We start from the raw sequence: 12880 nt of genomic DNA on the forward strand, positions 1-12880 counted from the left end.
CAGCTGCTTTAGTACAGTACTGAACTTCCAATGCAGGCGATTGGAAGCAAGAACACATGCGTTCAACTAGAGCACTGCACAGCCCACAAGTGGTGTCAAGAAAAATGAGCCAAAACTTAGAAACAAGGCAAATGGAAGGGTGCATGTCCTTGTGGAGTCTTAGTGCCATCTTACAGGGGATTCACTATCCACTACTAATTAAGCCCCAGATTCTGCCAGGTAATATATTAACTTGTAGATTTTTGCCCAGAAAATATGCAAATGATTCCTTTCCAGTAGAAAAGATAAGCCCAGAGGTTATGGTTTTATTGTCCATTAGGACATTAACTGAACAATCTTGCTTGGCATTCTTTCTCCAATGCCTACATTCCTGTAATGCCCTTTTCTTCTAGTTCTAATTCTTTTTGGACCAGCTTTATCACCATGTTGGTTTCCTCATTAAAGAATTGAATGAATCCTTGACATGAGTTTTTAGTTTTTTGCAAATTCCACTCTGACAGTGGGGATTCCAAAGGAGTTTGGTGCTGACTGACATTTCCAAGAAGATGGGCCCAGATTCCGGAGAATTTGGTGCTTCTTGGGGATGTTTACAGCCTTAGCCACGGAACAGCTCAGCTTTTCCAGAATGTCCAGTTTAAATCAGAAAAGAGCTTATTTTCTCCTTTTCGGGCAAAAAAATTGGAAGGTTTTCAGAAGGCCTTTGGTGTGATGGGGTCTTCAGGGAAGCATGGAAGTTTGCAACCCTGCTGGATCTCTTCATGGCCCAAAGCCAAAGCGAGAGAGCTCATCAAGAACCTCGTGTTCAGTAGAGCTCGCTAGGCAGAGTGATTCTGTGCTGCTTCAACATGGGCCGGTAGGTAGCACTTTTCAGAAAATTTGAATGATTTGTTTTTAAAGTAAAGCTTTATTTTCTCTAGATCTTTTTGAACTTTTCCTACTGCATATTTTAAGTGATTAATCTGGACTTAGAGAAATTTATTTTACAACTCGATGACTTCTTTGGTTTGTATACTTATAGCTCTTGGATGTTTCAAATCCTATTAACTTGCACATTTATTTGCTCTATTTTGGTTCTTTTGGAAAGACAAGACTTTTGGCTGAATCGACCCATTATTTTGGTTAGGAACTTCAGATCATGATACCATACAGGACAAAAAATAAATAAATTACTTTACAGTTCTGAAATTCCTGTTCACTGCTTTTTGCATTTGTACCTGGATATCATTTCATCTTTTTGGGTCCCTCTCCATAAATGGCGGTTGGTTAACAGAAAAGTCAGGCATCCTAGAATTTGGGAGTTAGAAGCAATTTTCGTGATCATTTTTTGCTCCAGCTACTAGAATGCTGGATTTCATTAGAATTAAGAATTCATTCTTAATTTGTACAGGTAATTTTTCAAGCTTAAAGTCTAGCATCTTGATTACAGGTAACAGCCAGTTCTGATGGGGCTGATAGTTTGGTTTAATAACGAAATGGTTTACCTAATATGTCTTTGCTTTTAGAAGCAAAATGTCTGACTTGTGAAATTTAAACATTTTCACTTGCTCTGATAGTTTTAAACAGGGCAGATGACACAGTTTGAGAGAATAATATATTAGCCTTGGTACGAAACAGATACAAACTATAAGAGCTGTGCTCCCTCTGCTGCCCTTGTCATCTCTAACAGTGCTACACCTTGAGCAGGTGAGATTTGGTGATAGCAACCCTGATACATATCTTTTTTCCTACTTGGATTTAAGATGAGAGACTATCAGTGTGTGTGTGTGTGTGTGTGTGTGTGTGTGTGAGAGAGAGAGAGAGAGAGAGAGAGAGAGATAGAGAGAGAAAGAGAGAAAACAAGAAAGAAATGCCTTCCTGTTTGCTTGCATTTCCATTACTACTACTCTAGACTTTTCAGTTGCAGAACCAAAGAAATTTTTTTTTCTTGGTGTTTTATGAAGTTCCTACAAAATTTGTAATTTACTTAATAATATAGTCTCATCTTAAATATTAATACAAAGTGTGAGTGGGGGGCATGTTTCAGTAGTAAAATCATGCACTCTCTACATATCGTATAACCTCCCTGAGAAGTTAGTTCAGCGTGTAGAAGATCAGAAAAATAAGGCTGACTTATTCAGGTACAGATTATCTGGTGTGGTTATTCAGTCATTATTGGGACAGTGCAATGGAAGTTATTTCAAAGTATGCATCATTTTGAACAAACTTTATTGAAGCTTTCACTGCATTAGCCCTAATTACTCACAATAATGATGCAGTGCTCCCTTGAACCAGACCTCCTTTGTTGTGCCAGGGGACTGCAGCTGATCAATGGCTATTGAGCAGTTGGATCACGAAGGCTGAACTGCTTGAGCACCAGTGGCAGCCAGTGCCTTCCCTCCCTCCCAGTAGCTCACAGACTGACATGTTCTCAGTCTGGCCACCCTCTCCTTCAGCTCCTCTTCTGTGTCTTCCTCCAAATCAATAACTTCATAATCAGCATGACTTTCAGACTCGGAGAAGCTAAAAAATTGCCTTAAACAAACAAAAATATACATACACACACATGCACGAGCTAGAAAAAGACATATTTTTAAGCCTTTGACCCACATTCATTTCTTCCACATTATAATGTTTATAAAATAAGGTGGGAAAGGTTCCTTTTTTTTTCTTTTACCAAAGATTACCTGTTTGAAAAAATACCATTAGGATATAGACTGATCAATTATTTGGCAAGTATTTACTGACCGCTCCACATGTCTGTCAAAGATTTTTCCATTTGCTTGTTAAGCAGTTCTAATATCAAGCATGTTTTTCTCAGATGTCTCCCATCTTGTTTGGTACAGAATAAACACACAGCTACTGCCTCGTAAGCATTCATTTCACTTAGTGATTATTTATTGAGCATCTACTATGTGTCAGGAACTGTACTAGATACCTTAGTTTCCATTATTTTAAAATAAAAGTAATTTCAAATTAATTGAATTATTTTAGTATTTAAAAAACTCAATAGGGAATTCCTTGGCAGTCCAGTGGTTAGGACTCCGCACTTCCACTGTCGGGGGCACAGGTTCGATCCCTGTTCGGGGAACTAAGATCCCATATGTCGTGCGGCGTGGCCAAAAAAAAAAACTCAATAAATGATTTCTTAAATTAATTTTGCTTTATAAGCCACTTAATTTTACTCTTCTTTCCTTTACCTTCTCTGCACTTGTCTGAGTCTTCAAAACCACTCTGTAGAAATGACGACCTATTGAAAATTAAGTTGATTTCTTTATATGGCCAGAAGTAATTCTAAATTACCTTACTTATAGTGAAAGATGGGACTCTAAAGAAAACAACAGTTAAGTGAGTTGTCTCATCAGAAATATGCATGACTAATGTACACGCACCCAACTGAATGAAATCAAACCCAGAACCTATTTATTAGCTGCCTTCTGTATGCCTGACTTTGCTTAAAGCCTCACACTATGAGTTTCACTCACTGTTCTCTAAAAGAAGTAGGAGTCCATAATTAGGGAGAAAGAAATCTGCCTTTGCTACTGTTGGGCCTATGATAGAAATGAGATTCCACTGGAAATCAGGCAGTAAATCAAGAAATTTGGGTTCCAATCCAACTGCATGACCTCAGGCAAATCTCTGAATCTCAGAAGCATCAATTTCTTCACGTGTGAAACAGGGTATTGGGCATGAGCCCAGGCTGTTCGACCCTAACTCTCTTAGGTTTGTGGGAAGACGTTTGTCTGTGGGGAGTGGAATCTCAGGAAGGTCTGGCCTTCAGCACCTGGAGTAGATCTTTAGCCTGTTTTCCCACAAAAGTTCTGCTCTGCAGCCTAAGACCCGGAAATGGACCAAACCTGTGAAACTCTCATGAGGGTCTCATTTGAGCATTGCCAAAAATAAACAGCCCATTCCTACATCCTGAAACAGGAGAGCTTTGGCTCAGCTCTGATTACCAGAGAGGCAGGTTTAAAAGTTTAATATCCACCTGTTTCTACGCCCATTTGGCATATTTGTAAATTATTGGACGCAAATAGAGAAGGCAAGCCCGTAGAAGCTTGGGATCCCAAGAATGTGTTCTCTCACACAGCATGGAAAGAGTTCAGGGAAGGAAAATAGGGGATCACCTGTCTTTTGCCTCTGGGAAATATCTGTGCTTGGCAAGCGAAGGCGGAAACATGCAGGCTAACTTTTAAATCCATAAAGGGAGGCTAAGGGAGGCCTCCAGAGCTTAACCGACAGGGTCGAGCAAGCAGTTATCTGGGTGGGTATGCAGACCTTGGCCCAAATCTTTCGCTCCAAACAAGTGATGAATTCCCAGAGTTCCAGCAGTGCCCACTTCTCGGACTCCCTCCACAGATGCCCTCCCATAAAGGTGCTGCAAGTCTCAGGGGCAGCTTCTTCCCTTTTCCTCTGTGACTCTCCTTCTAGGACCTCTCCTTGTTCTCATTGCTGGCATCGTTTACCTGGCATTTCCATAAAAAACTTTTCATTTCACACCTAGCATGTGAAAGATGTTAATATTCTTGATCATATTTGAGAGATGATCCCGTTTCTTCAGAGCAAGATTTCCCAAGTGCCTGGGAAGAATACCACTTCCAAGAGATTTTAAGAGCTATTGTCAAAAAAATGAGTTTTGTGGTCAGGTAAGACCATGAAGTTCTGTGTCTCACCCTCCTGGAACCTCACAATGCACATCGGTCAATTAAAAGCTCAGAAAAACCCTGCAGAAAGGAAGCAGATGCAGTGTAGCATTCCTCACACTCACCTAACTATGAAAACATCTATCCCAAAACACCTACCAATATTTTGTGAAACTCAGTTTGGGAAGTGTCATTCCAAATAGTTCTTTCTGTTATTTCAGTTGGGCTCATTTTCTAATTACCAATGGTCTCCATGAAGGAGGTAGGTATGTAGCTGAGTTCTCTGCTTAAAGCAAACTGCTGAATTAGAAGATAAGTTTAGGTGAATATCAATAACGAGTGTCTTCTTGGGCTTCTAATCATAATAGGCATTTGTAAATACTGCAATATGCTTAACATTTACCAGTGCATCAATTCAACACATTTTATGGAATGTGCCATCACTCTGTGTGCCATGAAGATAGCAAGAATCTAAATCATGGATTCTATCTCTGATGTACAAACAATTCTGTCATGAGAGAGAAGAAGTTAAATAGAAGCACTTCTCATGTAGTCTACAAGTGGGTGGTAAATGCATGGCAGAGACACTGGATGCTACAGGCATTCAGAGGAGGTGTGACTCCCTGGGCCTTGAAGATCTGTGGGATGTGAATAGGAACCGAGTAAGGCTGTCCTAAAGAAAGGTGTTAAGCCAAGTACAAGGCCTTCCTTCCTGGCAGTAGGGATGAGCGCGGCAAACTGGGGTTGGTGCGCGGGACTGCTGGGAGGTGATGTGGGGAGTAGCGGAAGGCAGAGCATATGGGATGTCTGAGTAAGGCGCTTGTACTCTATAAACTGCCAGTGAGGAGTCTGGTGACTATTGAGGAATTCATGATATCATGAGCTAGAATGAATCAAGTCCTCAGGGAAACTCTGATTACCATCTCTCAACCATGGTGAGCACAGGAGGTAGTGAAATGCAGTGGTTGAGAGCATGGGTCTTGGATCTGAGTTGGAATTCTGAGTGTCCACAGGTTCCCGGGGCAAGTTTCCTTCCCATTAGCTTCCTCTTCTGGAATGGAGACACATGTACTTATTTCACAGTTATTTTATGAGTTACATGAGATATATAAGGTCCTATATGCAGAGACTAGAAGTTACTAAGCCTTGATAAAGAGTAATTAATACTGTTACTACTACTCACTGACCTTTGCCTCTAGGTTCTGAGATGATCTCCTTCCTTTCTTAGACCTTCTCCCACTTGAAAACTCCAATGCTGAAACAGCTCACATGCTCAGTGTCTGTAGGAGGTTGGCTGAAGAGAGAACTCTTACCTGTACTTAGCAGCAGCACATTCCTGGAGGGCCTTCTCCATGCCCACCTTCCCTGGGGTGAACCCAAAGCATGTGAAGTGCTCACCTGCATCTGATGTTGCTGCAGATGCAGCAAGGAGAGATAACACTGGGGCTGGTGGGATTGCAACACTGTCCACTGCAGCTGGCTTCTTCCTGGTCATCATAGTGGACGCTGAGCCCTCATTCTTACTATGTGCTGCTGTTTGGTCCACTTTTAAGTGGGGACTTGGAATCCCTAAAAAAAATAACCCCAAAGCCTGCAGTTACTTTAAAGAAATAGGAAGACAGACAACATAAAATCTGAAAGTGACCTGAAGAAATCATCAAATGATCTGACCTCCTTCTGGTGCAAGAATGACATTTTAGAATGTTTAAAGGAAACAAAACAAAACAAATTAGCAGCATGACTGGTTTTGGTTTTGTGGCTGAGGTTAGTGGTGACAACATTCCAGGTGGCCTGCCTGAAAGTGGGGGTCGGGGCACAGGCCTAATGAAGCAGTGTAAGCCATCATGCATGCTTTACCTTCCATGGATCAAGAAGCCTGTCTTTACAGAGGTTTTGGTGTGCAGAGCATGGAGGGGAGAAGTTGACCCCACCCTAGTGAGGCTTCTCATCTCATCCAGCAAGGAAGACAAGACTGAATGAAAAGGAAAAACTGGGCAACAAGTATGGGCAGGCCTGTGTGTTACTCATTACAAGTGCCTGGGGAGTTCTCAGGAGGCAGGGATTCGTGTGGGAAGAAGTAAGGAAAGCCTTCCCAGAGTTCATGCTAGAGCAGCAAGGTCGAAGGAAAGGCATTCCCAGTGCTGAGAAGAGTGTCTGCTAAGTCATGGGTGAGGAATGAAGATGATTCAGACAAGAGGCCGGCCTTCTGGAGGCAGGAGATGCCCTGTAGGGACTGGTGTGTCACAACAGTGACTGGGCCAAGTAAGCTGAACCTGGGGGCCTTTGAGTGTCTGGTCATAATAGTTACAATTTTTTGATGCTGAAAAGCCTGGGTAGACTCTTATGAGGTGCCTCTGAAAGGGCCTGGAAACTTACTACATAACACATTATAAGAACTGTTCTGGAGCCTTGTTTGCTGGGCTCAAATCCCGGCCCTCTTACTTTTCAACTGTGTGATCATGAGCAAGTTACTTAACCTCTCCAAGCTTCAAGCTTCCTTAACTGTGCAGATGGGATGGAACTGCATTACCTCATAGGGGTGGTTGGGGGCATCCATGATCAATCAAAATAAAGGGCCTAGAACAGTGTCTGGCACATAGTTCATGCTATATAATTGTTTCCTATTATGATTATTCCTATTATACTGCTATCACTATTATAACCTGCTCCTCAGACCAAACGGAAACCAGCCAACAAAGGCTCAGTTTTCTTCCCTGACATGACCAAGGATTTCTGGACACCTTCTACATCACTAGCTGCAAAAAAAGTCACTCTCCAACTCATCCAAACATAAGTTCAGAAGCTGCAGGTGTCTGAATCCATGTCAAATGGTCATCTACTCAGAATTTCTTTATTTGTTGGCTACATGCCACTGATAGCAATAACATGAAACAGGCCGTATCACGGTAGTTCCTGACCTTTTTTCCCATCTTAACCAACTTGAGTGACACTGGTCCCTCCTATAGTAACAGCTCACCTCCAGTGAGATCTGCTCACTTTGGCCTAACGGCAGCCCTGTGAAACATGTAGTGTGGAGGTTACTCTTTTCTTACTTTTATAGATGAGGACAACATATTTCTGAGATGTTAAGAGATAACTGACTAAACTCATACAGCTCTTAATGTCAGAGCTCGAAGTTTTCAAGCAGCCAGACGCTAAACTCAGGGATCATCTTGGTCTACCTTACCATCTTCCAACTTCTGCCCATGACCTGGTCTACCAACAGCATGCTTCACACTGAGGACACAGAGGGCCTATATCACACCTGGAAAAGGCACCTGTAACCACCTAAGGAAGAAATGCTGACACTTTCATTTACTGTCTACTACCTTCCTCCTACTCTCCATCCCGATCTCTGAAACCTCCACTTGACGTGTTGTAAATAAAAATACAATTTTTCTTTTTTGATTTCATATTTCATAGCGTTTGACTATGGGAGTGGACAAACATCAAATTCTATGACAGAGAGACCGCAAGGCACAACCATCAAGAAATCAGGAGGTGCAGCAAACACGTACATGATCCCCGGATGATGCCCGCTTGTAAAATATGCAGGTGTGCCAGGAATACGCAAGGTATACACATGTAGTATATGTAAAATGCAAACAGAATCTTCTGCAAGGAGATACATCCAAATAGTTAACCATGGTTATTCTGAGGAAGGAGAGCACAGGGAAGATTAGTGAGGGAGTTTTTACTTTTGCTCCTTAGCCTTCTTTATTGTTAATATTTTTTAAACCACAAACATATATTAAACTCTTTTTCCATTAACAAAATAAACATAGTTTGGAAAGAATCTAGAAGTCTATCACAGTATGGTCATCTGGGTAGACTGACTGATGTGCTAGAATAGTGGGCTGCTAACAAATCTGCAATGGGACAGCAGGCGTGAGTCTGATAAGAATTCCCCACCGTGGTACTCCACGCCACCGTGGTCCTGTTCCTGTCAAATGGATGCAGTCGTCCTTTGCACAGCCCACCTCCGGGACTCTAAGCTGCCAGAGTTCTATTGGATAACAGCTCCTTTGGAAAAACTCCCTGATCTGTCTGTCCTCTTTGTACCTGTGGACACAGGTGGGACAGGGAGTTCTTTGCTCATATTATTATATGTGCAGGGAATGAACCATAAACAGGATTAGCAGGCAGATATTTAACTCTCACTTGGGAACACAGTGATTTCAAGCCATTTTAGTTGTACTCCTTTTCATGCAAATGTTCACAATCCACATCATTCCCTTAAAGCAGATCTGATCACACCTCTATCGGGTGTACCTTGCTACTCAAGTGTTTATGGTATAGAATAAGTTAAAAGTAATAAGATGACACTTAAAACACTCTATAATTCAGATTGTCACTCTTTAGCTATCTTGAAAACCCTAGATAATTTAGGATTTTTTAGATTATAGTACTTTTTGCCAGTTGCTGTCCAATGAATTTGAAAACAAATTGAAAAAAAAAATCCTGATGTTTGCTCAGACATTTTTCAGTTTTGAAAGGATTAGGGAAACAATCCCAGAAGTAGTATATGTGGGCAAGAATATTAGATAACTGTTAAACAAAGGCTAATATAACAGTACTTGTAATGCATAAACTCTGTCTGAGAGCAGAGGTCTCAGGAGACTGGAATGGGTGACTTCTTGGGAGAGAGCATTGGGCAGGCTGGCCACTGGAAGTCTTTGTTTCTCTTCATTCCAGGTGGCAGCTGATACTCCATGCTGAGGTACCCAAAGGACCAGAGGAACATGAAACAGTTCAGAAACAAGTTCTCACAAATGCTCGGCGGTGGTAGAGTGGTGGGATATTTGGCAAGTTCCTTCCCAGAATGGGCCTGGCTGCTCTCTCCACGGGAGGAAGATTTTTGAGGCTGGAGATCAATCATAAAGAAGCCCAGGTTCAGCACTGTACTGACTGGACCACTGAGATGTGGCACTGCTCTTTACACTGGGGCATGAGGAAAAGCAAGGATGGCTTTGATCTGCGAAAGGATCACTATGTCAAATTCGGACAGCAGTCTGCATGGAGAGCACACTCGGTAGATGTGTTCAGAGGATCACCAAACCCCAACACAGGACAAATTGTATTGAGGCTTGCATATCTGGAGGCCAGTACATTTTTAAAGGAGGAAATAACAATGCTAATAACTTTGTGGATCCAACATCTGTTTATAATTAAGACAGAGAAGCCAAAAGGAAATAAAAAAAGTTAAACTTATATGAAAACATTCTACTATAACCTGTAGACCTCTATTGATAAATTTTTAAAAAACTCTTTGAAACTGTGCAGTAGCCTATCGAGGGACAGTCACTCATTTTCAAAGGTAATTTCTCATAGACCACTTATCCTCTTGAACCTCTACCTGCACACCGTGTTTGCATTAGGGACTTGATTTATGGATTCCAACTCCTTTGACGCAGAAGCTGACTTCCTGTTGCCTTGGTTACTTGGAGCTCAGTTCAAGGTTAAAGTACTCCCAAATCAGAATCAGTGGCAGGCGCTGCATCTAGCAGCCAGGTTATTGACTGCCCCAGAATGTGGAAAGGTCAGAGACCCAAGCACTGTTTACTGCCTTAAGGGTGAGTCAATATTGAGTCAATAGTTTCGATATTTTGATTCTGTTTCTTCCGAAGTAGTAGTTTTTGTTCAATTACCTCTTCCCCAGGTTGCTCAAGGTTACAGGGGTCATGGAAGAAAAGCAGGGTCTACGGTGGCTGACTTTCCCAGGATCTCTTTAATGAGCTCTGTGACCTTGGATAATAAAAACCAGCCTCACCATAGAGTAATTTGTATGTTGCTCCAGGTTTGTGAAGTTAGTTATCTACTTATCTCATTTTCTCTATGGGGAAACAAACAAACAAACCAACCTTTGTGGGACAGTTATTATTTACTCCTTTTTTCTAGATGAGAAAATGGAGGTTCAAGGAGGTCAGACAACTCATCTAAAATCACACAGCTGATAAGAAGTGGTAAGAAATAGATCCTAACTCCTGACTGAGTCTTCATCTCATAGTTTCTTTAAAATAAAGGGGCTGATAAAATCATCATCCAGGGATCACACGTAATTCATTTTGTAACATCTACTACAGAAAGCAGTATATCTGGAAAATACTATGCAATTAATATAGGTTTAATTAACATTTTAATTCTAAGATTGCAAACGCAGATGTTTCTTGGAGACAAAACTTAGGATGGCATAGTGACAGAGGCCGACACCAGTGGGGTGGTTAGTTCCTTCTGTCACCTTCCTGGCCCTTTCACTGTAGAATTCAGTGCTTGGCATGGACTGAGAGGCATGTTTTGTTGAGCACTCGGTGGCTTTTAACCTTGCAAAGAGCAATGACATGCATTATGATATTTGCCCCTTGTAGTATCCCTGTGGATGACAAGAGGCAGATGGTGAAACTCCAAATTCACAAATAAGAAAACCAAGGCACAGAGGACCAGGTGATGTGCTCAAGCTCACATATCACAAGTGCGAAGAAAGTGGTGCTGAAATCCATGCCTCTTGACTCAATTCAATATTCTTTTCTGTCCCATGACACATTGACTTTTGGGCAAACCAGTAGATAATATATTTTTCACAAGAGGAAACTCACACTGAAAACTTGATTATAATTCCTTTTCTCATATATTGGTTGTCTGCTCGAATGCTCCCATTGCTATTTTTTTTTCTTGTTTGCAAATGAACTTCACCCATGGAAATAAGGGGATATACGTTACAGAATAAAGTGAATCAAGAAATAGATACGCTTGTCAGAGGGCAGACAGCAGAAGCAAGAACTACAATCCTGCAGCCTGTGGAATGAAAACCACATTCACAGAAAGATAGATAAAATGAAAGGCAGAGGACTATGTATCAGATGAAGGAACAAGATAAAACCCCAGAAAAACAACTAAATGAAGTGGAGATAGGCAACCTTCCAGAAAAAGAATTGAGAATAATGATAGTGAAGATGATCCAGGACCTTGGAAAAAGAACGGAGGCAAAGATCGAGAAGATGCAAGAAATGTTTAATAAAGACCTAGAAGAATTAAAGAACAAACACCTGGAAGAATTAAAGAAAAAACAGAGATGAACAATAAAATAACTGAAATGAAAAATAGACTAGAGGGAAGGAACAGTAGAATAACTGAGGCAGAAGAACACATAAGTGAGCTGGAAGACAGAATGGTGGAATTCACAGCTGTGGAACAGAATAAAGAAAAAGGAATGAAAAGAAATGAAGACAGCCTAAGAGACCTCTGGGACAACATTAAAGGCAACAACATTCACATTATAGGAGTCCCAGAAGGAGAAGAGAGAGAGAAAGGACCCGAGAAAATATTTGAAGAGATTGTAGTTGAAAACTTCCCTAACATGGGAAAGGAAATAGCCACCCAAGTCCAGGAAGCACAGAGAGCCCCAGGCAGGATAAACCCAAGGAGAAACATGCCAAGAAACATAGTAATCAAACTGACAAAAATTAAAGACAAAGAAAAATTATTAAAAACAACAAGGGAAAAATGGCAAATAACATACATGGGAACTCCCATAAGGTGAAAAGCTGATTTCTCAGCAGAAACTCTACAAGCCAGAAGGGAGGGGCATGATATATTTAAAGTGATGAAAGGGAAGAACCTACAACCAGGATTACTCTATCTGGCAAGGATCTCATTCAGATTTGATGGAGAAATCAAAAGCTTTACAGACAAGCAAAAGCTAAGAAAATTAAGCACCACCAAACCAGCTCTAAAACAAATGTAAAGGAACTTCTCTAAGTGGGAAACACAAGAAAAGGAAATGACCTACAAAGACAGACCCAAAACAATTAAGAAAATGGTAATAGGAATATACACATCGATAATTACCTTAAATGTGAATGGATTAAATGCTCCAACCAAAAAACACAGGCCAGCTGAATGGATACTAAAACAAGACCCATATATATGCTGTCTACAAGAGACCCACTTCAGACCTAGGGACACATACAGAGTGAAAGTGAGGGGATGGAGAAAGATATTCCATGCGAATGGAAATCAAAAGAAAGCTGGAGTAGCAATATTCATTTCAGATAAAATAGACTTTAAAGTAAAGAATGTTACAAGGGACAATGAAGGACAATACATAATGATCAAGGGATCAATCAAAGAAAAACATATAACAATTATAAATATATATGCACCCAACAGAGGAGCACCTCAATACATAAGGCGAGTGCTAACAGCTACAAAAGAGGAAATTGACAGTAACACAATAATAGTGGGGGACTTTAACACCTCACTTA

The 12880-nt window shown here is 41.0% G+C and overlaps 1 protein-coding gene across 2 annotated transcripts in view; it reads right to left on the reverse strand.

The window, feature by feature from the left end:
- The window catches only part of SETBP1 (SET binding protein 1), a gene marked incomplete at both ends in the record, with an annotated part of 351875 nt that overhangs the window by 17687 nt on the left and 321308 nt on the right, over window positions 1–12880 (reverse strand). Inside the window, one exon of one of the 2 annotated variants that reach the window (XM_082852707.1) lies at window positions 6018–6188. The exons of the other annotated variant lie outside the window; for it this stretch is intronic. Coding sequence (XP_082708833.1) covers window positions 6018–6188 — 171 coding nt within the window. The remainder of the gene's footprint in view (window positions 1–6017; window positions 6189–12880) is intronic. 2 annotated transcript variants of the gene reach the window in all.

Source organism: Leucopleurus acutus, assembly GCF_964270905.1.
Source record: "Leucopleurus acutus genome assembly, chromosome: 13".
In the NCBI taxonomy this organism is placed as follows: Eukaryota; Metazoa; Chordata; class Mammalia; order Artiodactyla; family Delphinidae; genus Leucopleurus; species Leucopleurus acutus.